This window comes from Eumetopias jubatus, unplaced genomic scaffold (assembly GCF_037043125.1).
Source record: "Eumetopias jubatus isolate StellerSeaLion01/CBP00866 unplaced genomic scaffold, mEumJub1_p1.0 scaffold_7, whole genome shotgun sequence".
Classification (NCBI taxonomy): Eukaryota; Metazoa; Chordata; class Mammalia; order Carnivora; family Otariidae; genus Eumetopias; species Eumetopias jubatus.
In genome coordinates this window covers 105,392,874-105,420,111 of record NW_028274813.1, presented here as the reverse complement: position 1 = coordinate 105,420,111, position 27,238 = coordinate 105,392,874, and the positions used below count along the sequence as shown (strand labels likewise).

Genomic DNA, 27,238 nt, shown 5'->3' with positions numbered 1-27,238 from the left:
CTTTGCTCATTGACCCCCACCCTACTTTCCCCTGTTCCTCAGCCTCCTGCCCATGTTTCTCATATCCCTGCTGTGGGAACAGGCCCTGAAGAGAGGGACTTGCCCCCAAGTCCTGGATGTACAGAGCTGGGACCGAAGGGGTCCGGTGTGCTTTCCAACATGCTGATTGGCAAAATGGGATTTGGGCTCTAACTCAGAGCCAGGATCTTAGGGAATTGAAATCCAGTCTTTGGTTGGTGACAAAATTCTCGGATCTTTTTCTGCTATCTTCACATCTCATCTGGTTTGTTTTTTTTCCTCACCCCCCCCCCCTTTTGGGTTATTGTTTTTCCCCTTACATCCTGGCTCATCTGGAATGTCCCCTTCTTTCTGCAATAATGTCCTTTCACCCTAATTTTTTGAGGTCTCTTAAAATTGTATTTCAAACCTCAAGCACCTCAGAGAAGCCCTAATTTAGTCTCCTTTGCAGATTGGATTAGAATATTCTTGATTCCATTATGTCGGATCACCAGCAATATCATAGAGAATGAGTCTGACGATTGAGCCTATTTGATATTCCTGCTCTGCTGTGTTTCTGGTTTTGCTTCTCAAATCAGTCATTTTCCCATCAAACTGTGACAAAAATCAAGATCATTGCAAGCAAGCCGGTAAGTGTAACGTTGATGGGATCAAGGCTTTCCTGAAATAAAACGATGTAGTTTTTATTACATCAATTAAAGAAGCATTCATGGGTCTGTATGCCCAGCTTTGTTTTTGGGGGATGGGGCAAGTCCGGGGACACGGTGCTTTCTGGGACAATGAGTATATAGCTTGTCTGTCTTTGAAGCGAGGGGCTAGCTCCTCTGTGCATCCTCAGTGCTGGGCACAGTGCTTGGCCTGGGGTTGGTGAAGGAATGGGGAGCTGTGGGTACATGAAGTGGGAGGCTAGGAATACCTCTTGCCTGCTGGGGGTTACTTATCCTCTGGGGCTCCACAGCCTGGGTTGGAGAAGGGCAGAGTTAAGTCAGAAATTATTCCTCAAGGGCCTGCAGGTGTGGTTTTCCCCACACCATTCTCATCAGCTACCTTCTGAGTCCCTACTGTCAGGAGCAGAGAGTGGTCCTGCATCTAACTGTACCCTGTGTCTCCCATCCCAGCCTCTTCTGGTCTTAAAGGGCTCCCCTCTCTCCCTATTCTGTTCCCTTCCTTGAAACATCCTACTTCCAAGAATGGCCACCTCAGGGAGGGGAGGGATTGGGCTGAGCCGCAGGTGCTACTCCTTAGGGCTGAGTGGGAAGGGCTTGGCCTGACAAGTTCAGACCTCGGTCTTGCCACCACAGGAGAGGTGGCTACCGGTACTCAGTCACCTTGGGGTGGGACATCCTCCCAGGCAAGCTGGAGAAAGTCCCAGAATGCCAGAACAGTGGCCTCACCCCCAAAAGAGCTAACAGGCCAGGCCCATTTCCATGCTAACAAGCATCCCTCTGCCCTCCAGCTACCTGTGATCCCTTTTGCAAGCGCTATCCCTGCGTGTACATGCCAGCCTTCCTGTTATCTTAAAAAGTCATAACCATGATAACAAAGCCTCCCGTGAATATTCACACGTTGCTGGGGGAATGGATAAGGCGGGAAAAGCCCACTATCATTATTATACTCATTATCTTTCTGTCGGAATTCTCACCCACGGAGCATTTTTAAAACCTGCTTATGGTGTTCAGTTTGGGGAAAGAAGAGATATTAAGAGAAATAGGCGTCTTTTAAAAGCACTTTTTCTGTTAAAAGTATTGAGTCTCTAATTTGGGCCTGGAGGCTCCTCTTGGTTTTCGAATAGTGGATCGTTTTCCAAAGTATAATTTATCTGGGGATTAGACATTCAGGCACTCTGCCTGAAATCTGGGCAAACCATAAAGGCACACATATAGTAATAATTATATTTATAGTTTCTGTTTGAATGGTCATTTCAGTCTTTTGAAATGAAGCTGGAGGCCTGTATAGCATTAGAATGATCTTTGATCTGCTACTTTTTTTTTTCTTTCAAGTTTTTAATTCCAGTTAGTTAACTGCTACTAACTATCTTTTGTTTCCTTGGATAAATCCTTTTTCCCTCTAGATCAGGGAACTTGAAGCATCATTCCTTAGAGTCCCTGTGTCTGTGGAGGGGGCACAGGGGCTGGAGATGGGGAAAGAGGGAGACCAGATTGGAGAGGCTTTCAGGCCTCCCACATTTACCCCATCCACAGCAGCTCTGCTTTATCTTTTTGTTTTGTTGTTCTCTAAACCAATCAACTAGGCAGTTAATTGTTCTCTAAACCAATTAACTAGGCAGATCAACTAACTAGGCAGATTGGCTGAAGCAGGGAGTAGTTCACCAGCAGCAGGTGCTGTGATGCCTAGCAATCTTAAGGTTCTCGAGCCTTAGGCAAAAAAAAGAGAGAGACTCTAAGATAAAGATTTAGGAGAATTATAAAGAAAAATATTATGACCACATCTGAGGGTAGAACCAGAGTTAGAGTAAACCTTGATTCAGGATTGAGTCAGAAAAACAGTGAGCTATACCTAGAATTTCCTCTCCTTTAAAAGCATGCTTTTCCTGTATCACTGTTAACAGCTAGTGCTTGTTACCATTAATTATGGTTGGGCCGTCAGAGCAAGGCAGAATTTTGGCTCAACAAGTGTTTTCCATTCTTTAATTTTTATTCTCAAATAAATGGGTGAACGGGTAGGTAGATGGTTGGTCCTGTTTATAAGAGTCTGGCTATGGGTTGCCTATAACGGGTTTATAATCCAGTTGTGGTCACTCAAACATTAGAAAAGATTGCAGCCTCAGAAAGAGCTCTACGATATGCATCCAATCAGTGGTGCTAACTAAGGGCTACAGGTGCAGCCCAACAGTCTACTGTGGATCAGAGCCACAGACCAGACCCTTGTATCATTTGATAAGCCTGATAGGGCATTGGAACATGCGTATAACATTCTTCCTTTAGGCAGAAAGAGTCGAAGAGCCCATCAGAAGGGATTAGGAAGTGTGTGCTTCCAGGAAAAGGATATTAAAGTAGCTCAGTTCTCAAATCAACAGATCTCAAAGAGCATCTATCCTCTGCCTACGTGCCTCTGAGCTAAGGGCTCAGGGATAGAAAGATAAGACCTTTCCTGATGTCGAAGGATGTAATCTCCTGCTCCTTCCCCTTAAAACACACACACACACACACACACACACACCAACAACACCTTATTTGGTGGTGATGGAGAAGGTAGCCTGGTATAGCCCACAGAATCTATTGAATGCATAAAGGGTGTGCTCATCAGCTTGTCCATCTGCACGGTGATTTCCTCTCGTTCTGATTTCTAAGCTGAGCTATCTTATATCCTTAGGCTTAAAAGGTGTGGGGAGATTCCCCGGGGCAAGTAGGGTTTCTGATGCTGAGCTGCAGTCTTACCCATCAGCCCACCACTCTCCCTGGATCAGAACAGTGGCCTCAGTGCTTGGGGCACCCCATCCTGACCCTCTATAATTCAGACCTCCCTTTTCCAACCATTTCCCTCTTCCTCCCTGAGGAGGCCAGTCCCTCCATCAGTCCAGGCTCCCCACAGCTCATCTCACTTCCCCTTCATTCCCGGGTCTTCCTCCTCGGCCTTCTGTACTCATCTCTCCCAGCCATCCCCCGAACTTCCCCCAGGCCTGTGGGTTGGTGGCACACAGCTGGGCACCCACCCGCGGAAACTGCGGCTCCCTCGCCAATTGTCTCACGTGTTCCCAACGACATCTAATCAGGCTGGTGAGCGCAGGGCGCAGCCTGGTTTTCGGAGCCGAGGACGGCGCCCGAAGAACCTGCGGGTGGAGAAGGCAGGTGAGGCGCTGGTGGTGGGGCCGGAGGGAGCCCGGGGCGGTTGCGCCCGCAGGGCTTCCTCAGTTTCCCCGGGCCGCGGGGGCTGGGCCCAGCTGGGGAATTTGCGCCGCCGGGGGGAGGAGGCGGCGGGAAATGGTGCCTCGCTCGCCCCAGCGACATCAAACCCTCGTTTGGCGTGTGAGGACAATGGCTGTCTTATTTTCTCCATTCGCCGCGCACAATGCCGGATTCTCTCATTCACCCGCGGCGGTGCGAGCGAGGTAATTAGCCAGCGCCATTCAGCGCGGACACTACCGCTATGCGGGGGGGCGAGGGCGCCCGCCCCGCGGGGATTAGCGGCGGGTCGGGGTGTGCAGCTGCGGCCACTTCAAAGGGGCCCGGCGGCCCGGCCGGCTGTGGGAACCGGCGCTGCCTCCCTCGGGAGCCGCCCGCCCGGCCCCGGGCCGCTGCGCGCGGGACTCCGCGCTCCTCCCGGGCCGGCCTGCGCCCGCCGCCCGCAATCCCCGCCGCCGCCGGCCGGGGCTGCCCGCGCCCCGAGCTCGGCGGCCGCGGTCGCTCCCCATCACACTGCCACTTTCATCACGACCTCGAGGGCTTCTTTCTTTCGAGTCCCGGGAGTCAGAGGGCACGGGGTGGGGGGGGGGGGACGGAGTGGGGGACGGGGGAGGAGCGAGGGGGATGGGAGCTTGACACAAAGCGCTGACCTCCGAGGAGAGGAGCAGATGGTCCCACTTACTCCTGCCGCCGAGAGAGCGGCTCTCAGGGCCCCAGGCTCGGGGCGCTGACCCCGCCCGCCGTCCCGGGGACGGTGCCGGGGCCCCCGCACGCTGGTCTGCCCGCCCGCCGCCCACTCTGCGCCTCGTGGCATCGCAGTCCACACCGCCTGGACCAGCCCGCTTCGAGCAAAGCTTGGGGTGGGGGAAGGGGGTGCAGGCTGTGCTGAGAATCTGCTCTTATGGGATGCTGGAGCCTTAGGGAAGATCAGATTCTCAAGAACCTGCCAGACCAGGGATTCCCAATCCGGGCTGTGCATTTGAGACACCCTGGTGAGCTTTAATAGAGATACAGATTCCTGAGCATCGCGCCTGACCAAAGGCTCTGAACCTCTGGCAGTGGAGTCCAGAAATCTGCACTGTTAGCTGGCCTCCTAAGTTATTCTGCTACACAACCAAGTGTGAGAACGGTGGCCCAATCTAACTGCTTCATTTTCATTGCAGAAGTTGAGACTCCGGTAGAGGAGTTACCTGCCCCAGACATTGAATTGTGGTGGGGTGGGGACTTGCATGGAAGAGAGGATGTTGGGGAAGGGCCCCCCAAACCATATGACCTTTAAAGTCAGCATTCAGGAAACAATTTATGAGCAATTATTATTTACCTAGTGTTTGTTCTAGGTACTCAAGGTAGACTGTTCCCTGCCAGTAAGGTACTCAGGCTAGAAGGTAGATTATGTGTGAACAATGGACTCTAATACAGATAAGGACAAGGAGAGAGGCACAATTCTGCCTCCTTGGGAGATGTGGAGGATGGGGTGCTGCTAGAGAAAGGAGCAAAATGTTCCAGGCACAGGGGACAGCAGAAGTAAAGAAATAGAAGTGTAAGCATCTATAATATGTCCAGGGAAGGCAAACCTGTCTCACATGGTCTGAGTACAAACCACATGAAGGCAGAATTGGCTGGCTTTTGAGGCTAGGAAGATGAAACAGGATCTAATAATGAAGACCTTGAATGCCATCCCAAGGAGAGTGCTTTGATTCAAGGCAATGGAGAACCACCAAAGGTGTTTAATGATCATATTGGATGGTTAGAAAGATACTTACGGCTTTGGGATGGGGGAAGAGAGAGAGAGGACCGCAAGTGGGAAGGCTGGAGAGGGGAAAGTAATAAGAGCCTAAGGCAAGGCAATGGCACGCAAATGAGACAATACACCAGGATTTGGGGACCAGTTGGTTGGGGGACAGGGAGAAGGATGGGGCAGTGACCCCTTGGTTTGTTTATAGCTTGGGCAGCGAGTGCATGATGATCAATAAGAGAGGGAGAGGGAGAGGTTAGGGGGTGGGTGTGGTGACTCCTTTGAATTTATGGGAAAGCTTTTGAAACCCTCTATGGAAGATGGTTCTCAGGGCTTTGGGAGACCTCTGACAACTAGAGGGCAAATAAGTCTATTTCCAAGAGTTGGCAGCCCCATACCAACCAAGAAACTCTATAATCCTCTTATGGAATATACTCCCTCTTCCCCCAAACAGATAAGGCTTATTCTGGAATATTGTTGGGGTGGGGCACCAGCAGGCCTTAATCTACTGTGGTTTGGTGTTGAGCCACCAGCGATTCTGTAGAGCTGTGAAGCAGAAAAGCAGCATCGGATCAAGGTTTGAGAATAGGCGAGGGTCCTTTCATGGATGCAGAGGGGACCACTTTACCCAGTGTTATCCTAGAATCTTAATGTTGGTATGGAACTTAGAGATGGTCTCGTCTGTCCTGCCCCACTTCCGTTTTACAGATGGGGAAACCAAAGTTGGAACTGAAAGGCCACATAGGGTGTCTGTGACAGAAGCAGGCATGATCCCAGGTCCCCTGTCCATCACCTGACCCCTGCAAGTATTAGTCCCTACAAATCCTAATATATGACTCTGGAAATTTGGGGGAAGTATCTGTTTTTGTTGAGTTGTCCTCATGGTCATGTGAAAGCAATTTACTTAATAGCTCCAGCCTGGGCCGCCTAACCAGCCGCCCTTCCGGGAGGTGAGACAGATCCGGTGTCTTGACCAGAACGACGGGAAGTTAAGGATGTTGTGGGCCTGGGCAGGTTTACACAAGGAAGATTGGTGACCCTGACACGGGCAGAGACGTGCCGTCTGTGGAAAGGGGCTCTGCTGGGCCTGGACATTCTCAAGTCTGAGGCAGAGAGGGATTCCCCAGTCGGCCCCCAGCCCCTGACCCTGTACCCCTGGCTGGCGTGCTTGGAAGCAAATGTACCTCAAAGGCTGACACTGGAGGAGCCTTTACAACTTGTCCAACTCAACTCCCTCACTTTAAAGATTCTTTATTTATTTTTTGACAGAGAGAGACACAGCGAGAGAGGGAACACAAGCAGGGGGAGGGGGAGAGGGAGAAGCAGGCTTCCCGCGGAAGGAGCCAGATGCGGGGCTCAATCCCAGGACCCCGGGATCATGACCTGAGCTGAAGGCAGACACTTAACGAACAACTGAGCCACCCAGGCGCCCCTCAACTCCCTCTTTTTACAGAGAAGGAAACAGGCCCAGCGAGGGGCTTTGGTTTTATCAAGATCATACATCCAGTTGCGAAAAGAACTGAGTCTGGCTCACAACTACCCCTCGAGCACTTCCTCCTCCCTGCCATTCACCCCACAGAAGCTACTGGTATTTCGCAGTGCTTTGCCCTCCCGCCCCAAACCAGGAAAATAGATTACTCCTCTATTTTATAAGGCCCATCGGACAACGGGAGTAGCCCTGCAGGCCCCACCCTCTCCATTCCCTGCCGCTGGGTGTCCAGGATTGCTGATTTGGAAATGCTCAGGGAAGAGCTATCCTGGGCCGAGCATCCGGGTTATTGATACACTTGTGTTCATAGAACTTAAGAAAAGTGTGGGCTCAGGGAGCGTTAGTGGGGCGATAACACCGTCTTATCATGGGGCTTCTCTGCATTAGTTACACTCGGGGAAACCTGCCTCCAAGCCCTGGGGGAGTGCCTTCCTGGGTGCAGCCTGCTATGCTGTGGGATGTCTCTGACCTTGAGTCCACATGGTGCTCTTCAGGGTCTAGGATGCTGTGTTTCTCTGTGAGAGTGTATGCAGGTATCCTCAGTCCTGTCTGAGCAGCATTGGAATACGTGCGCCCACCCTGTCCCACCCCAGTCGTGACGCAGGGAAAGAGCACCGGCCATGGAGCTAGACCGCTCCAAGTTCAAATGCGTGCTTAACATCAGTCACCGGCTGTGTCACATAAGCTCCCTGAGCCCCGGAGGTATAAGGGGCCACCACCGCACCCCTGCCCAGTGGCACATCCCCCAGGCCACGTAAGGCAGTTGCGCTGAGTGTCCCTCAGCACACTCTCCCCCACTCGAGGGTGCAGAGGAGGAGCTCATGGCTTGATCTGGAGGAAGAACTGGAGCCCCCAAATTATGGGCAGAATCATTACAAGCAGGACTTTGAGAGATTTTATTCTCCTTAGGTTGTAAACGCCCAGCGCAGAGGTGCAGAGAAGGCCCAGATTGCCTCCCCTGCATCGGTGCCTTGGGCCTTACAGTCCCTCGGAATCAAAGATCAGGCCCGTAAAGGTTCGATGCTCTCACCAGCCCTACAGCGGGCCAACAGCTGGATGCAGGCACTTTCCCAAGCTGAGGCTGGCCTCCCACTGCTCCCTACCTCTCCCCATCCAGGCCCCCATTTGTCAGAGGTGGCTGCCAGGAGGGAGGGGAGCGATGTGGATTTATGGCTGCTGACTTGAAAGACAAAGTTGCCTTTTGTGTTAGAATTGGGGCTGGGGGGGCGTAGTGAGCTGGTGGTGTTGGAGTGGGAGGGGCTGGGTTCGGGGCTGAGGCAGGGGGTAAGGGGCTTGAGGAGGCGAGGTGGCAGACAAAGGGATCCAGAGGCTTCTCAGAGCAGGGTCACCAGGCAAAGGCCTAGGGGAATCAGTAAAGCCGAGCATGGCCTGTGAGACATTGCAGTCCTCTGGGGCTGTTTGTAAGCAGACACTGTCCACCCACACCCATCCAACACCCAACCCCAGAAGTGCCCCCAGCCCCAAAAACATACTCTTTGGATTCAGAACCTGAATTCAACTCTCAGACTTCCCTTTGGAAGCTCAGAGAAGTAAATGCAGGTCTTCTAAGTTCATGCTTTCCCCCACCCCAAATGGCAATGTCTAATCAACGTGGTGGTTCTTCCCTAACAGAGTGAAAGTCAGGGGCAATGTGGGGACTGAGATAGTAAGGAGACAGGGACAGAGTGCTGGGGAAGGTGAGCCTGGGCCAGATAACCCCGAGGACAAGACCAAGATCCCTTTGGGGGTTGTGGCAAATCCCCAGGACTCAAGGTTCTCTGCTACCACCTCCCTCCTTCCCATGTAAGTTTAGAGATAGGACATTTACAAGTACTTTGAGGAGTTTAAAGAGCATTTGAGGTGGGACTTGGCTGGCCTCCTTGCCCTCCAGGGGTCACTCTGCCTGGTGGGTCTGGGTGGAGGCCAGAGGAGCCCTCGGGTGCCTGAGTTCAGCAGGTGCTTTAACTACACCTCAGAGAGCCACATCCATCCCCGGGAATGAGCCTGGCCAATAAAGGCATGAGTTTATGGGCTTCATAAACATTTTACTAGAGAAATCAAGGCCTCAATTACCCAGTGGCCTCTTCCAGCTGACAGCTTGCCTGGGCCCCTGTGAAGCCCCAGGCAGCAGTGAGATAGAAGAAGCTGAGCTTGGTTTATACCTGGCTGCCCCCTCCCCTGGCACGGATGCCCCCTCACCATCCAGGCCTTGCAAATTCTGTCTTTATTCACTTCTCTAGAGGGCTTGAGGTCCTACCACTAATTCTCTGGGCCTTAGCCTCTCTGAGGGAAGACGGCCACCCCCTTGGAAAAGACAGCTTTTACTCCCTCTCCCCGCAAGCCCACCGTCCTCTTCTGTATCTTCTCAGCTCCCTTTAACTCAAGATTCTACCAATTTCCCTCAGCAATCACTAGCAAGGAGTTACTATGTGCTAAGCACTTTACAGGTATATCTCATTGGGTCCCCCTAGTACGGCAGCTTAGCAACGTGAGCTGTTTTCCTCCCAATGTGATATGTGAGAAAGGAGAGGCTCTGAGAGATTAAGGAACTTGCCCAAGGTCACACAGCTAAGAGTGGCAGTGTTGAGTTTTGAATGTAGTTCTGTTTGACTCCAGAACCCATACCATTTACTGTCCTACTACCTCTAAAAGCTCTTAGCAAGTATTTCCCCACTAGGAGCTGAAACTCTTGCTGTGTGAGGCCTTCTCTGTCACACAGTGTGCTAGCCCTAGGGTATGATCGAATATGGGCCTTGTCAGCCATCTGAGTCCACGTGACCAAGAGCAGAGGGAGCCCGCAGGGGCAATGCTAGGCTAGTGCTCAAGATCGTGAGGAAGGGGGCTCTCAGCTGGGGTGGCAAGAGAGAAGGCAGCTAGGGGTCTGAGGCCTTGTCTTGATTTAGACCAGCACTGTCCAGTAGAATTTTCTGTGATGATGCAAGTATTCTATTGGTGATGTCCCGTATTGTACCACTTGTGGCTCTTAAGCGCTTGAAAGGTAGCTGGTAAGTCAAAGGAATTGAATTTTTCAATTTGATGCAATTTTAAATGGCCACATGTGGCTAGTGGCTACCATATTGGACAGCACAGGGACACTCACTGCAGCTGATGGCTGAAATCTGCTCAAGGTCCTCTGGTGATAAAAGGCTCAGACCAGCCCCAAGGGGCTCTGGCCATTTCTAGATGCCCTACTCTAAGGGGGCCATGCCCACCTAGAGCCTGGCTAGAGGAGGGTCTCTGGGCTCAAGACATCTGAACATCATTTCACATCACAAGGGGCTGAAGGAGTGAAAGGTATTTCACTTCCGAAGATGTTTCTCAGGGAACAACCCAGACCTCAAGTATTTGAAGGGCTGTGTGTGAAGAACAAAATTGTTTGTCTTCTAGAGCAATACTATCCAGTGGAAATATAATATGAGCCACATAGCTAATTTTAAATTTTCTAGGAGTCAGTCACATTTATTAAAAAAAAGAAACAAAGTTAACTTTAATAATCAATTTTATTTAACTTAATATATCTAAACTATTCCAACATATAATCATTACTTTCATTTTTATTTTTTTTAAGTAATCTATATGCCCAACATGGGCCTTGAACTCACAACCTCAAGATGAAGAGTCACATGCTGTATCAAGTGAGCTAGCCAGGTGCCCCAATATAATCATCATTTTTAAATTGTTAATAAGGTTTTTTGCATTTTTGTGAACCAAATCTTTAAAATAGTAAATAGTAAAATAGTTAATAGTTTAAAATAGTAAAATAGTAAAAAAAAAATAAAAAAATAGTAATAAAATAGTATTTGAACTTGTAATCAGTATTTTAAATTATTTTTTAAAGATTTTTATCTTTAAAGAGAGTGAGTGTACAAGCAGGGGGAGCAGCAGGCAGAGGGAGAAGCAGGCTCCCCAGTGAGCAGGGAGCCCGAGGTGGGGCTCGATCCCAGGCCCCTGGGATCATGACCCAAGCCAAAGGCAGATGCTTAATGACTGAGCCACCCAGGTGCCCCAGTATTTTAAATTATTAATTATTACTACCAATTACAATTATTTTTCCAATTTTTAAGTTGTAAAATACACATAAAATTTACTTTTAAATTTTACTAAATTTTAAAGTATTAAGTTAAAAAAATTTTTTTTTAGTTTTAGAGAGTGCACTCATTGGGGGGCGGGTGTGCAGAGGCAGGGAGGGGCAGAGGGAGTGGGAGAATCTCAAGCAGGCTCCGTGCCCAGCGCAGAGCCCAGTGCAGGGCTCAGTCTCACCACCCTGAGATCAGGACCTGAGCTGAAATCAAGAGTCGGACGCCTAACTGACTGAACCACCCAGGCGCCCCTGAAATTTACTGTCTTAACCATTTTTAAGTGTACAGTTCAGTGGCATTAAGTACCTTCATGTTATTGTGTGAACCATCACTACCATCCATCTCCAGAATTCACCTTCCAGAAGTAAAACTCCATTTCCCTATTCCCCCAGCCCTTGGCAGCCACCCCTTTACTTTCAGTCTCTCTGAGTGTGACTATTCTAAGTACCTCATGTAAGTGGAATCATACAGTGTTTGTCCTTTTGTGTGTGGCTTATTTCACTTAGCATGATGGCCTCAAACTTTATCCACGTGGTAGCATGTGTCAGATGTCCTTCCTTTTTCAGGCGGAATAATATTCCCTTGTATGTGTGTACCACATGGGGTTAATCCACTCACCCACTGAGGGACAGACACTTGGGCTGCTTCCGCCTTTCAGCTGTTAGGAATAATGCCACTCTGGACACAGGTATACAAATAGCTCTTTAAGACCCTGCTTTTAATTCTTTCGGGTCTACACCGAGAGGTGGAATTGCTGGATCATATGCTAATTCTATTACTTAATTTTTGAAGAACTGCCATACACTGTTTTCCGTAACGGCTACGCCATTTTCCTTTCCTACCAACAGTACACAAGGGTTCCAATTTCTCCATATGCTTGCCAACACTTGTTATCTTCTGTTGTTTTTTGTTTTTGTTTCTGTTTTTGCTTTGACTGAAGCTATCCTAATGGGTGTGAGGCAGTATCTCATTACGGTTTTGACTTGCCTTTCCCTAATGCTTAGTGTCTTTTTGTTTTATACTCAATCTTTGAAATCCAATGAGTATTTTACACTTAACAGCCATCTCAGTTTGGACTAGCGACATTTCAAGTGCTTAATAGCAGGCTACTATATTGGAAAATGTGATTCTAGAGGGGACGGTTAGGGGGAGTGGGTAGAAGCAGAGGAGATTCAGCCTTGTCTACGGTGTAAAGAAAAACACTACAATCACCTCAGCTGCCTGAGGAAGGGCTAGGCATCCAGGGTGTCCCTGATCCTTGGTGGGAATGGATACAAGGAGGGGTTGCCTTGGTGGCCTTTGGAGGAGTCTGTCGTTTGTGGTTGTTCCTCATGTACCAGCTGCCTGGGTGGGTGGGTGGGTGGGGGGCAGTTGATGTCTCGGACCCCCAGTGCCACCAGCTTCTGCAAAGGCTGTGTTTTGAACTCTCCATCCTAACATGCCCACTGATCTTTTTGTCATCATACGTCGGATTATAGTCAGAGAGCGGGAGGCTGGGCTTGGGGGTTGCTGCCAGCTTCCTTCCCAGCACTCTGCCTCGACCTTTCCCTGCCCCCCAGCGTCCCCCTGGAGCCTGTCTAATCAGATCCAGACCTGACCTCGCCAGAGGTCCTGGACCAGGAGGCAAGTCCTCCCTCCCCTCTGTGAGCTGGTCTAGATCTGGCTCTCAGGAGACCCCCCCGCTCCCCTTGGGTGATTTATAGGGGGTGTCCAGGAGTTGTTTCCTGCCTGTTTCTGCTCCTTTCCAGCCCCGTGGATTGCTGGGCTCTCTCTGCCCATCTTGCCCCACTGCCTGGCTGTACCCATGGTGGGGCAGGGAGGGACTGGGAGACTCCTTCCCAGACGGCTGGGGGACAGAGGGCTTTCTCTGCAGTGGCCCCTAAGCAGGCCTTTGTCCTCCCTGTCACTCTCTCTAGCCCTCACACTGGAAGGGCTCCCAACCACTGCCCATTACCCCCTCCCGTTACCTGGCCTGGAGTGAGGGACCCAAAACAGTCCCTGCCTAACCAAAAGTATCAACGGCCACAAGGCACAGCACCACCTTCACATAACACCAGCCACAGACCCAACACTACCAACAGCGGCCACAGACAGTGTCTCCAGCTACACGGGTAACCTGTGCGTTCCATTACCGATCACGCCATGGCTCCAGGATGACTGGTTCAGGGCTCAGCATGCTCAGAGGTCCCGTCCTCAGGCCCACATGCCCATGGTTGCCCAGAAATCCTTTCCCCGGAGAGACATCGTGAAGGACGCCTTCCCTCTGACTCTGTGGCCTGCTAGCACCAGCCAGGGCAAAAACAAACTTGTGAACCAAACCGGTCCCAGAGAGATGGGAGGAGCCCTGAGTGGCCCCTAGAATCTTTCTCCCACTTCCTAAAGAAAAAAAAAAAGTTGCTTGTGAACGAGAAGAGTGAATGCAAGATTGTGGATGTGGACAAGGGCCTGTTTATGGAGGCAGTGGGAGTCCTAGCCGGAAAGGCCCGGGGGAGTACCTGCTCCCCTTCATTTACAGATGAGCGGACTGGTGTCCGAGGACGCTGCCTACCCCAGGTCTCGTGGCAACCCCCCTCGGACATCTAAGGAACAGATAGGGCTGACCAAAGGGCTGGGTAGGGGGTGTGAGGAAGGGGAGGCAAGAAGGAGCCTCAGATAAAGAAGACCACCCCCTCCTACTACATCCACCTTCCCTGGGCCACACCTGCAGCCAGCTGGGCTCCGACGGGTGGGACTGAGGAGCTCTCTCTGAAGCTCCTCTTCCCTCAGCCGGCAACGTGGTACCAACTCCCAACCCCTTGGGAAGAGGCTGGTCTGACATGCAGTCCACTCTGGGGTTACCTGCCCTTGGAGAGTGACAACGTGACAAAGTTGCTGGAGAACTAAGGGACCCCTGCAGAGGGCCTGGGCCTCAGTGCCCCCTTCAGAAAATGAAGGGGTTGGCTTTCAGATGGAGTGGTTTTCAAGTACTTTTAAAGGCAAAGCTGCCCCTCGAATGACATGTTTGGGAGAACTGCAGTCGCATAGAGCTGATAGAGGGGCCGCTCTGGTGGAAGGGAGGTGTGGAGAGCCCTGGGCAGAGGGGCTCAGCTGCATCTCAGGGGCCACTTAGGAATCCTGTTGTCCACTGTGTGAAGTACAGCAGGCCGGCTTCTTACCTGTGACCACTGCCTGCTTGATCACTACCCTCTGGCACACATTCAACCCATGCTGTCGTCCTTGTTTGCTTTTGGGGGGAGGCGGAGGGGGTGAGATGGTAGAGGCCGGACTTTCTCCATCCCCAACTCCCTGCGAAGAAGCAGCTCTACCCCTAGCACTCTCCTCAGGCCAGCTCCTCTCGCTCCAGGCGCCCCCAGGGAGCCCAGGCTGGGGCTAGAAACACAAAAGGAGTCAGCTCCTTAATGAGTCGGCATCTGTAGTCCGCAGAGCCATCAGGCCCCGCCCCAGGTCCCTGGGGGGCTGCGAGCTCTTCTCCGGCTGGAGTGGGGAGGGGGCAGGCCTCTCCCCAGCTCCCGAATGGGCAGAGCCCCGGGCGTACCGGCAGCCAAGCCGGGAGCCTGGGTGCCCTCTCCACTCCCTAGGCCCGCATCCAGCCCTGCCCTCCTGGAGGCTGAGGCCCGGAGGTGGTAGAGGGGACCCCCTCTCGCAAGCCCCTGGGTTGACCTGCAGGTCCTTGGCCAAACACAGCCTTTGGCCTGAGACAGGGGCAGGCTGACCTCACAGTGCTCTCTGGGGATCCTCTCACCAAGCCTGATGGGGCCACCAGCTGGGGTACTTGCCCCCACGTCCTGCTCACAAGGGCCCCCAAGGTATGCCTTATAAAGGCTCTACCTAGGTGGGGCCACCCAGGCCCACTGATTATCTGTACAGATAATCAGACTAGCGGGGGGAGCTGAGACCTACAAACCCCCATTCACATCCAGCCGTAGATACGCAGACCACATAGATGGAGACAGCCACATCCTCCCAGAAAACACAGCCCTGCACACATGTGCAAGGAGCTGCTCACACCCATCAGCTGCACTCCCAGGAGGCCCTGAAAGAGGAGGAGGCAGGGCGGGGGATTTTTATGCATGTTTATATTTAATGAACCACATGCAAATGAGATGGAGAATGCGCCACAAAAGAGTCAGCCCCCAGAGACTCTGAGAAGAAGGGACAAAGGCTCTGCCGAAGGGGCTGCCCTGGAGTCCAGAAGGAGCCAGGGGGCTAAGGGGGCCTGAGATGGGGTGTGCCCACCCACACCAGGGAGCCAGGGGCAGGAGCAAGGGCGAGCTCCAGTGCCCATGCTGCTGTGGGGGGAGGGCTCCTTCTGGGAGGGGACAACTGTCCCAGTTGATGGAGTGCCCGAGGGGAGGGGCTGCCTGCCTGGACAGATGGTGAGCCGCCTTCCCGCACTTGAAGCAAAGTGGATTTTAATGAAATCGCAGCCCCCCCGCCCCCCCCCCCCCCGTGCTGAAGCTGGGAACCTGCATGGGAGGGGCACCTTCCCTGGGCTCACGGGGGTGGGGGGTGTTGGGGATGGGTGGGAATGAGGGTGGGTAGGGACACTTAACCAGCCTAAAATGGGGTGTGTGGGGGTGCACTATAGCCCCTCTGGCCCTGCCTCTTCAGACCAGAGTTCAAGCAGTTCAGATCCCCAAAAGGTGGGGAGGGGGTCCCTGAATATTTATGACACATTGAAATGTAGATTGTAGGTCTGACAGTCTTCTGAGAGGCTTGTCACCTTGGATGGATATACCACCCTCTCGGGGTGCATCGAGACGCTGCAGAACTGGGGACGGGGGAACTGAGGAAAGGCAAAAAATAAAAAAGGCTGCTGGGCGCTGGTAAGCAGGGTCTAACGACTGGTGTCTCTGCTGGGCGCCACCGGACTAACCGCTTCCCCTCTCGGGACCTCAGTTTCCTAATCTGTAAACCAGGTGGCATACTACTCAGGCCTTCGATGCCTTAGGGGGAGTTTATACAGCTGCATCTGAAAGCAGCAGAAACAGTGGGAGTAGGGCCTTTGTGGATCACCAGCCCAAGATCTCCTTGTTAGAGGCTTGCTGTCCAAGACTTTGTCCAGACCTTTCTCAGCATGTCCCAGCCATATACCACCCCTTAGGGGGAGATGCTTCTTACGGTGGGAGGCAGGGTCAGTGATGGTGTGTCCCCCCCAAGCCTTTGCCCTGCATCTGCTAGCTCCGGGAAAACTTGCAGCCCCCAGGGCGGGTGAGGTCCGGGGCTCCAGGACATGGGACTGTGACACCCCACCCCTCCTCCCCCTCACACCTCAGCAGTGTGCCTCTTCCATACACACATCCCTATTTTTCACCAGCCATGTCGGACTTCCACGTGCATCCCCAGGCCGCCGTGGGAGAGGAGGGCGGTGTGGCCCGCTTCCAGTGCCAAATCCATGGGCTTCCCAAACCCCTGATCACGTGGGAGAAGAACAGAGTCCCCATTGACACGGACGATGAGCGGTGAGCCACGCGTGGGAAAGCTGGAGGGAAGACGGGGAGGTGGGCAGCCTCCAGGGTGGTGCTTCTGCAGCTGTGTTGAGATTAAGTGTCCGTGTGGCTGGCAGGGCCCAGATCTGAGGCTGGTGGATTTATCCGTGAGGACTGTGTGTGATCATTGTCAAGGCTGTAATTGTGAGAGCCCTAGTGTGGGTCTGTGATGATGATGCTGACTTTGGGACCTGGCTGTGTCTGTGTGACGTCAGTGTCCCTATGGCTGATGGTGCCCGTGGTTGTGCTGGCGGTCAGCTCTGCTCCCCCCCCCCCAAAACAGGTATACATTGCTGCCCAAGGGGGTCTTGCAGATCACAGGACTTCGGGCTGAGGACAGTGGTGTCTTCCACTGTGTGGCCTCGAATATTGCCAGTGTCCGGGTCAGCCACGGGGCCAGGCTCACCGTGTCAGGTGAGGGTTTTTTGCTCTGACTGGTTCTGCCCCTAACCAGCCCCCTGACTTCTCCTCACCCTCAGACCAATCCCTGTTCAACTGAGCCCTGGAGACTTGTCAGCCAAGTGCACAACGCAGGGCACCTTCTAAGCTCACGGCTCTGTGCTCCTTGTGGTGAGGGTTCAGAGGCCCACTCTTTGGCTCAGCTCTCCCCAGGGAAGCCCATCCTCTGCTTACCCCTGGGGCTCTCCCATTGCTAGAGGGCCCCTGCAAGGCTGGGAGCTACGGGATGGAGGTGTGCAAGGCCCTGGCGCCCCTAGCATCTCCTCTCTGCCTTACAGGACCTGGTTTCTGGGCTGAATTTCGTTCCCCACTCCCCGTGTCCTGGGTTGTGGGTGGGATGAGGTGGGAAGGGTCACAGCTCAAGTGAAAAAACATGGCCTCTTCCTCCCAGGCTCGGGCTCTGGGGCCTACAAGGAGCCAGTGATTCTCGTGGGGCCTGAGAACCTCACCCTGACGGTGCACCAGACCGCAGTGCTTGAGTGTGTCGCCACGGGCAACCCGCGCCCCATTGTGTCCTGGAGCCGCCTGGGTGAGCCTCATCCTACAGCCCCTGCCTCTCCCACCCCTGTCCCACCTCCTGGGAGGGCGGTCTCATCACCCAGCTGTTGGGGGGGGGGGACTTTGAATCCTGTTTGTTCTCCATGGGGGTCGGTGCTCTCTGGGGCCTTATGGAGGGGGTAAGTTTCCCTCTGCTTGGCAGGACTGGGGAGGTCGGTCTGCCCACTACATTCTCCCTCCCCCTGCACGGGTGGCTTAGCTCCCTGGGTTACCTCATCCAGTCCCGGCAGGCCTGCCTTGCTGGCACCAGGCTCTCCAGGAACCACCCACCCCACCCCTCCCCACCCCCGCGGCAGCTTTCCTTCCCCCAGGTTCTTTTCCCTCCTGCGTGTCCCTGCCCTCGGCACCCTGGCTATACTCCCCGGCAGTGCCACTCCAAACCCCTCAAAATCTCAGCCAGTTGTCACACCCTATCTGTGGGCCCCCCAGTCTCTAGCCTGGCCCCCTAAATCCCCAGCCTAAATCCCTAGGCAGCTGAAGAAGAGAAGTGAAAGGGTGCAGATGGGCCCACATTGTCTGAGCGGAAAGGTCACTAGGGGAAGGAGAGTCTGGAGGGGCTGGGGTGGGGTCGCATTCACAAGGAGACTGTGCCACATTGTAGCAGCTGAGTGATCAGGGAAGGAGGGGGCAGCAGGCAGGATAATGGAGTAGATTTCACCACTTCAGCGACTGAATGGGGAGCTGTCTCCTTGCATTCTGACTGTGCTAATCTGATCCTGGGGTGGGGGGAGGGCCCAGTCCCTGGGAGAGGCTGGAAAGAGTGGCCTCACCATTAGGAGGAGCCCATAGGCACTGCAAGGACCATCTGGTCCAACATTTCCCAAAGCGTGATCTGCAGGGAGGAAAGAATGGCTTGGTGGTCTAACGTCTAACAACTTTGGAAAACAGGTTTAACCAGGTCCCTTTGCTGCGGGACTTCTCAGAGCCTTTGTATTAAAAGGGCAATGTGACAGTCCACAAGTGGAATGAAAATTTGAGCATGGACTTTTTTCAAGAGAGACAAACCAGGCTGGGAAACGCCCATCTAATCCGAACCCTTTACTTTCCTGAGGGGAAGGGACTTGAAGGTTGCCAGCGAATCGGTAAAAATGCTAGAATTAGAGCCCAGGTCTCTGCTAATAGGCAAGTTTGCAGTGCTGGTCCTGCTGCTTCCGCAACGCCCTGATGCTTGGGAGGAAGGGTGCAGAGTGAAAGATTGAGGTTCCCTGGACCATTCCTCACTTGCCCTCTTCCACACTCTTACCCCCCTCCCCTACCTCCTCAGATGGCCGCCCCATTGGGGTGGAGGGCATCCAGGTGCTGGGCACTGGAAATCTTATCATCTCAGACGTGACGGTCCAGCACTCCGGCGTCTATGTCTGCGCGGCCAACAGGCCAGGCACCCGGGTGAGGAGAACAGCGCAGGGCCGGCTGGTGGTGCAAGGTATGGAGCTCCCCAGGCCCGCAGCCCTCTTCTCCTGCCCCATTCCTTCCTGGCTTCATCACCAGCCCTGACCCAAGCTCAGGGCCCTGGACTCCTAACCCTGGCCCCTGCCCCTCTCCGGGCCTCCAGGCCAAAAGGCAGCCCCCAGCTCTCCCCCAGGAAGGCATGTGCCGAGAAGGGGAATGCATTCTGGGTTATCGGCCCCTGCGTGCCCCTCGGGGTGCCCTTGCCATCCCTCCGCCCATGCCCAGTCATTCCCATTTTATAATCTCCGCTGCCTCCCCCAACCCTCTGTTCTTCACACGTGCCCTCCTCCCCACGTGCTGTGTTCCTTCACACACACGTGGCACCTGCACGCTCACACCTGCCTGCACGCTCTCAGGTGTTTCTCCTTCTCACTCACACCCCAGCTCCTGCCCCGCACACGTGCACATGTACAGCTGGTCTCCAATGCGTCCGGCGGGGGGCGCGGGTGTTAGCCTCTGAAGCTGATCAGGTCCTTCTGTCCCTCCTCCTGCACTGGGGCTCAACTGTCCCCAGGAACTGGGCTGGGATCCCATTCTCAGGGGCTTTCTGGGGTGGTTCCCTCCCAGGGAGCTGGGAAAGGGGTGGGAGATAGGGGAATTAGGAACTTAAATGCCTGTTTGTTTAGCATTCCATGTGCCGTTAATCTGTCCAAATGAAAGTGATGGAGCATTTCATTTCTCGGGTGTTAATGGAAGCTGGAGGCCTGGGATTGGAGGAGGGGGGAATTGAATATAGGGGCGAGGGGAGCTGGTACTGAGGGCTCATCCATCTCCCCGTCATTACCGCCTTCGAGGTGCAGCCAAACCTATTAGCACATTTATTTATTTAACAATTTCCTGAACAGGGAGCTCAGCTTGATTGCTTTCGGATACAAATGTCAGTCTTTTAAATAGTCATTAAAATGGAGTCCTCTCCTGGGTCTGCCTCGCTGGGGCCAGTGAGCTGAGGCCTGCTGTCATCTCCTGAAGCCTGGGCCAGGGTGGAGGGTGGGCTCCACCTGGAGGATTCTCTGAGGGGCGGATGTGTGCATCCCGAGCCCACCTTGTCCCCATACCCACCCATCCTTTCACTCACAGCTTTCTCGTGCCCGTCCACCTACCCCTCACGGCTTCTCTCTGCTCCCCACCCCAGCCCCAGCCGAGTTTGTCCAGCACCCCCAGTCCATCTCCAGGCCAGCTGGGACCACAGCCATGTTCACCTGCCAAGCCCAGGGGGAGCCGCCCCCACATGTCACATGGTTGAAGAACGGACAGGTGCTGGGGCCAGGAGGCCACGTCAGGCTCAAGAACAACAACAGGCATGTGTGTGGTGTGTGCTGGGGTGGGAACGGGGGAAGATGCGGGGAAGGGGGCCCGGATGAACGGCCTGAATGGGCTGTGCCCCTCCTGCCAGGAAAGAGCACTAAATTGGATCCGGAGACTTTGGGTTTGAGTTCCAGGTCTGTCCCCGACTTACGGAGAGACCTCAGACAAGTCGTGTCTGCTGGAGGGGCTGTTTCTCCATCTCTCAAACGGGGTGATCTGGCCAAATTTCAGGGATACTCTGGGAGGAGGAGGCGATCTGAGGCTCTCCCTCCCCCTACAGCACCCTGACAATTTCTGGGATCGGTCCTGAAGACGAGGCCATCTACCAGTGCGTGGCCGAGAACAGTGCTGGATCCTCCCAGGCCAGTGCCAGGCTGACCGTGCTATGGGCTGAGGGTCTTCCTGGCCCCCCCCTCAATGTGCAGGCAGTCTCCGTGTCATCCACTGAGGTCCGTGTGTCCTGGAATGAACCCCTGGTCAACACCAAGGAGATTATTGGCTATGTCCTGCACATCAGGAAGGCTGCTGGTGAGTGGGGGCTCCGTAGCCCCTTCTTTTCATTCACTGTTTCTCATCCCTTTCAATCCTGAGTGTCCTAACCCAACCCCTTCCCTCCCTTGTCCCCCCCCCCCCTGCACCCTGGATGCCCTCATTTCACCAGCGCTGGTGGGACTCCCTCGAATCCCTTACACTGCCCTGCCCTCCCCTTCACCTCCCTAGACCCTCCGGAGCTGGAGTACCAGGAGGCAGTCAGCAAGAGCACCTTTCAGCACCTGGTGAGCGACCTCGAACCCTCCACTGCCTACAGCTTCTACATCAAGGCCTACACGCCAAGGGGGCCAGCTCAGCCTCTGCCCCTGTGCTGGCCAGCACCCTGGGCGAAGGTGAGGCCTGGGTACAGAGTGCGCTACCAGACAGTCCGGGAATTAGAGCAAAACAGCACGCGCACCTGTTCACCATGCTAGCCCACCGGGCGCCCGGCCCCGAGGCCGAGTGGGGTCTGGGTCTACTTGAGAAGGGGGCATCCAGTTCACGTAAAGGTGGGTTTGAGCAAGCAGAGGCCCTGGGGCAGAGGCCAGAGAGCAGCCAGGCTCGTGGGGGCCCCAGGTGGAAGATGGCCCAGCCCCTCACCCCCGGACCTCCTCTGCCTGCAGCCCCTGCCCCGCCCCCGCTGTCGGTGCGGGTCCTGGGCAGCTCGTCCCTGCAGCTGCGGTGGGGGCCCTGGCCCCGGCTGGCCCAGCACGAGGGCGGCTTCAAGCTGTTCTACCGCCCAGGGAGCAGGGCCTCCTTCACCGGCCCCATCGTGCTGCCTGCAACAGTCTCCTCCTACAACCTCAGCCAGCTCGGTGAGGCAGCCCGCGCGTGGGGAGCTGGGCAGGGGTGCGGCGCAGGAGTCACCTCTATTCCCCTGCTGCAGCAGAGCTGCCGGTGGGAGCTGGGGTGGGGGGGTCACTCAGCACAGCACTGCTTTTCCCTCAGACCCCAGCGCAGTGTATGAGGTGAAGCTGCTCGCCTACAACCAGCACGGGGAGGGCAATGCCACGGTCCGCTTCGTGTCTTTGAGGGGAGCATCTGAGAGGACAGGTGAGTTGGGGGAGGGGGTTGCTGGGCTCAAGACTGGTGCTCGCGGAGGGAGGAGGGGGCGACGGGGACCCAGGGGAGGTGGGCGAGTGTAACAGCACATGGGGCCCTTGCGAACCTAGGCCTAGATCTGAGTTTGAGGTTTGGCGGTATGACATTCTAGCTGTGTGACCGTGGGCAAGTTACTTACCCTGAGTCCCCGTTGTCTCCTCTATAAAATAGGGATAATACCACCTACTTTTTTATTTATTTATTTTTAATACCACCTACTTTATAAAGCCGTGGTAAGGATGAAATGGTCCATGTAGAGGTGTTATGTGCAGTATCGGGCACAAAGTTAGTACTCGGTAGCAGGTAAAGAGAACCAGAAAAGGTTGGGCTGGGGTCCCAAAGGCAAAGGGGATGTAGACGTGGAGGCGGGTTCAGCTGAGGAAGGAGGAGCTCCCAGAGGCCGGGTGTCTGGAGAAGCTTCGGGCTGGGAGAGCCACAGGGCCCAACCCTCCCCTGCCCCTAGCCCTGAGCCCACCGTGTGACTGCCGGAAGGAGGAGCCCACCAACCAGACGCCCACCACAGGCCTCGTCATTGGCATCCACATCGGGGTCACCTGCATCATCTTCTGCGTCCTCTTCCTCCTGTTCGGCCAAAGGGGCAGGTGGGTCCCAGGCAGGAGGCGGGGGGGGGGGGGGCGGGGGGGGGCCCTAGGGAAGGCATTGCCGCCGGGGGGGGGGGAAGCAGAGTTGGGGCTCACGGTGTCCAGCCTTCTGTTTTTGCTCCCCCTCCCAAACCCTCCCCCTAATTCTTGGCTCAACCCTTAGGGTCCTCTTGTGTAAGGATGTAGAAAACCAGCTCTCCCCTCCTCAGGGCCCCCGGAGCCCAAGGGATCCTAGCATCCTGGCCCTGAATGGGGCGGGCCGGGGAGAGCGGGGCCAGCTGGGCCGAGATAAGAAGCCTGTGGACATGAAAGAACTGGAACAGCTGTTCCCCCCAGCTGGGGCAGCGGGGCGGCCTGACCCCAGACCTGACCCCAGACCCCTGGTGAGTGCCCCCACCTCGAGCGAGCCTCCTGCTTCAGGTGCAGACCACCTCCCCGTCCGGCCCTCCCTTCACCTTGCTCACAAGCCTGGGTCCTCGGCCTTCTCCAAGCTCCAGGCACAGAATTTACAGCCGGCGCCCCTCTCTGAGTGCCTGAATCAGGCAGGGTGGCCCGGAGTCCTGAGTGGGATTGGGTCCAGGGCCTGACCCTCTGGCTGGGGGCTCGCGGGCTCTGACCCTCATGCTGACGCCGGTGCGCCGGCCCTTTCCCCAGCAGGATCTGGGAGACCCTCACCCTGCCCTGAGTGAGGAGACCCAGTTCTCCATGCTGCCACTCGAGGGATTCAGCCTTCTGGAAGAGAGGATGTCAGAAGCCAAGGCCCCCAGCGCAGGCCCTGCAGCCGCCCTGCCACCCCAGGACGGAGGCCCCGGCCTCCTCAGCGAAGGACAGGCTACCCAGGCTCCCACTGCACCAGCTGCCCAGCCAGCTCGCTCGGGACAGTAGCCAGTGTCTGGCAGGTCCTGGAGGGGGCACCACCCCCTTCTCAGGTCAAAGGCAAGATTTCTCCTGTCATGTGGGACTCAGATGGGGGCTTCCCAGCATTTCTGTCCTGACTGACCCTCAGATGGTCAAGACCTAAAGTAGCCTCAGCAGGGATCCCCCGCCCCGCCCCCCCGCCCCCCCCCCGCCCCAGGACCTGGCGGGGTTTCTGCAGGAGCCTCTCCCTTGGACTAATGTCCCCCCTCACCTCTGTCTGGTATCCACATGACTTGGAATGGAACTAATGTTTTCCTTTAAAAAAAGAAAAAGAGAAGAGAGAGGAAGGTGAATTAGACTCCAAAAATACGCCCCTGCTGTGGCTGGGCCCCTGACACTGTCACCCTCCACTGACCTTGTTTTCTCAGGATGGATTTTTGCTATTTGGCTCTCAGTACCTACCTCAGCCGGAATGAATGTTCTTGGGGGAGTTGGGCCGTGGCCTCAGCCCCCCCCACCCCACAGAGCCCCAAATGCACTCCTACCTCAAGCCCCTGTAGGGGCAACCCCCTCTCCCTCCCCATATGGTTGTCCAGAGTTTAAAAAAAAAAAAAAAAAAAAAACAAGGAAAAAAAAAAAAGCACTTCCCCATTTCCAGGTGTGAAAGAAACATCTACCTCAAGGCTCGCTGGCTATCCGGGCCTGTGTTGTATCACTGGACCCTCCTCCTGCCCGCAGCCCTTCGATCCTGCCCCTAGAGAGGAGGCCAGAGGCTAAGTCACCAACGGTGGGCCTCTCAGGACCGACAGAAACAAAGATGGAATTAGTCAAAGAAAATGTGAAAAAAAAAAAAAAAGCCAAAAATGAGAGGAAAATGTGTTCCTTGAAGTACACATCGCTCCAAACCAGCCACCTTCCAGCACACTGCCGCTGCTCCACCCTGTCTCGTCTGCCCACTCCAGTTTCAACCCTCTCCGCCAACTGATCCTTAACTGGGATCCCGACAACCCGCTCCCTGCCCGGGCCTTGCCGGGGTGGGGTTGGGGAGGGTCACCCTGAAGCCTGCCTCCGATCCTGCCCAGACCCAGAGCCCCTGGAGCGGGCTGGCCCCTTGGAACATACTGTGCGCGTGACCGCTGTGTGCGTGTGTTGGGTCGGGAGGGTCCCTGGCAGACATGGCCCAGCCCTCTAGCCCACGGGACACAGCCGGCCTGACCCAACCCCTGGACAGTGGGACGACCACTGTCAGCAGATGCGGCTGGAAGATATTTTTATACAAGGTGTGTTTAAAGATTTATGTTCTTGTGACTTCTTGTTTTTCTTTTCTGTCGTGGTGTTTTTTGAAATACGTAAAGTAGGAAGAAAAAAAAAACCCAAGAAAACAAAGACCTATTTTTGGTTAACTCATTTTTTTAAATAGAAGGAAAACTTTTTTTTAAAGGAAAAAAAAAGTGTATTCCTTAAGTATGAGATTAGACCATAAAGTCCCTGACCCCCAACCCCCTAGGGAACCCCCCCCAAGTTTAGTTAATTAGATGAAGAAGATAGAATTTGTGGTGTTTTCCTAGAAGACTGGAGTCGTGTCCATGTGGACTCGGGAAAGGGCAGTCTGCCCCTTCTCCCAAATGCTGGGCCTGTGCCAAAGGTCCTCAAAACTCCCACACAGTGCCCCCTCTGTCCCTGCATTGGCCTCTCGGCAGCCCCCTCATCCCGGAAACCCCTCTCCCACGGGAAGAGTGGTCTGGGGTAGGAGCCGGGTGAGGAGCCACCTGGCCTGACTTGACCTGACTTTTGTCACACTGTACTCATTTTGACTGAATAAAAGTCCTGTTGCCAAAGTGAACCTTGAGTTTTTTGGTGGCTGTGTCCGTCAGGTCCTGGGCAGGGGTGGCAGTGCCGGGATTAGGGGGGCCACTGGTGGGCCCGGCTGACCCTCACAGGGTCAGAGTCCAGAATAACGGCAGCCCCCGTGTACCGCTTACAGGCACCTTGTATCCTGGGCCCCCACACGGAGGCAGGTTCCCTGGGTCCCCGCATCCTTTCTGGGAAGGTAGACTGTCGAGTTATCGTCATGTCATTTTACAGATGGTGAAACTGAGAAAGGAGAAGAGAAATGAAGGAAATGTCGAAACTCTCACATAGCCAGTTATGGTAGGACCAGAGTTTGTGTCCAGACCAGGCCACCGGGTTCCAGGGTCTGTATTCTGACCATGGCTCTATACCTCCTTAGCTGGCAGTGAGGAATCTGAGACCAGTCACTCCCATACTGAGCCGGGTACTTTTCATGCATGTTTGCCAGGAAGGACTATTTTTGTCTCCAATCTACGGTTGAGGAATGGGATCTGGCTGAGTGACTCTTTCCAGGGTTACAGTTATGGCTGTATAGCCGTAACTCCTGGCCAGGCCTCTCCATTACTCCCTGTCCGCTCCTCAGTCCAAGCTCCTGAAGCCAGGTGTCTGGAGCTGCCAAAGCTTAGGATAGGCCAAGAGACTTGGCTTAAAGGTGGTTGTGCTGACAAAGATCTGGAGGTCTCAGTGGGCCTCAAGCCTAGCAAAAGGCAATGGTGCAATGCAACTGCTTAGAATGTCAGTGTTGCCTCTACTGCGGAAATGGAGAGTCAAGGCTCACCCTGAGAAGCTCTGCAGGTCTAGAGGGCTGGGCTCTATATCCAGAGGCACATTTTGTGAGGAGCAAACCAGGACAGTGGTTTGCAAGCTGGGCTTCTCCAGCTGTGGGGAGGGGTATGGGGGTGAACCTCTCTGCAGGGGGATTCCACTCTCCCTGCCCACACTCAATAAGAGCGGCTCCAATTTATCTAATATGTTGGGCTCTTCATGAGATTTCATTTGAAAACAGGGTTCTGGGGGCACCTGGGTGCCTCAGTCAGTTAAGCGTCCAACTCTTGATTTTGGCTCAGGTCATGACTTCAGGGTCATGAGAGAGAAAACAGGGTTCTGCTCCTAAAAGAACATTTGAAAGCCCTGGACTGGCCCTTCTGGAAGAGGCCTGCAGGTCAGGCCAGAAACAGTGATGGTGTGTGGATGCTGAACTGAGAAAGAGAAGCCTGAGGCCGCCACAGTACCTGTCTTGAGTCTCCGGGGGAAGTGGTTGACTTGCCCAGATTTTCCCAGATAAAAGATCCAAGCCCAAATATCGACAGAATACCTCACCTCTCTTTACACAGAACTTTGCAACACAGGACTTCTTCAACAACACCAGCCATCCGAGGGCTGCCTGGGAAGGTCGTGGGTTTGTCATCTGGTCAAATAGATCCTGCAGGGGATGGGAGTAGTTCAGGTGAACCCCCAGTGTCCCTGTCCCCTCCAAGAGTCCAAGAGGCTAGTACCTTCCCCAGGGGGGCATCCAGAAACATTTAGAAACCACCTTGTATGACCCACGTAGATGTATGCAAGTTGCATACATGCAAATATAGGCAGGGCCTGTTCTAACAAGGCTGGACCAAGCTAAGGTAAAGGGAAGCAGGGTTCCAATTAGGAAGATTAGCAGAAATAGGAGTCAAAGCGGGGTGGGGGGGGTGCCTGGCTGGAATCTGGCTCCCGATCTCCAATAGTCCTGTGGCCTCAGGTGGAAGACACCGACCCCCATACACAACACTTTCTGCCCCAAGGGGCAGAAAGCAGCCACTGCCCAGGCTTGCAACAGGGTCCAACTGTCTAACGCTCGGTCACAGGCCACCCCAC

At 54.5% G+C, this 27,238-nt stretch overlaps 1 protein-coding gene across 1 annotated transcript in view; it reads left to right on the top strand.

Annotated features, from left to right (window-relative positions):
* The window catches only part of IGDCC3 (immunoglobulin superfamily DCC subclass member 3), a 39,193-nt gene extending 15,481 nt beyond the window's left edge, over positions 1–23,712 (top strand). The window contains 13 exon segments of the mRNA XM_088024860.1: positions 16,502–16,646; positions 16,957–17,087; positions 17,524–17,661; positions 18,955–19,113; positions 20,272–20,437; positions 20,725–20,972; positions 21,165–21,281; positions 21,284–21,328; positions 21,599–21,790; positions 21,924–22,028; positions 22,540–22,678; positions 22,842–23,061; positions 23,336–23,712. Coding sequence (XP_087880986.1) covers positions 16,502–16,646; positions 16,957–17,087; positions 17,524–17,661; positions 18,955–19,113; positions 20,272–20,437; positions 20,725–20,972; positions 21,165–21,281; positions 21,284–21,328; positions 21,599–21,790; positions 21,924–22,028; positions 22,540–22,678; positions 22,842–23,061; positions 23,336–23,563 — 2,033 coding nt within the window. The 3' untranslated portion in view covers positions 23,564–23,712.
* The last annotated feature ends 3,526 nt before the right edge of the window (positions 23,713–27,238 follow it).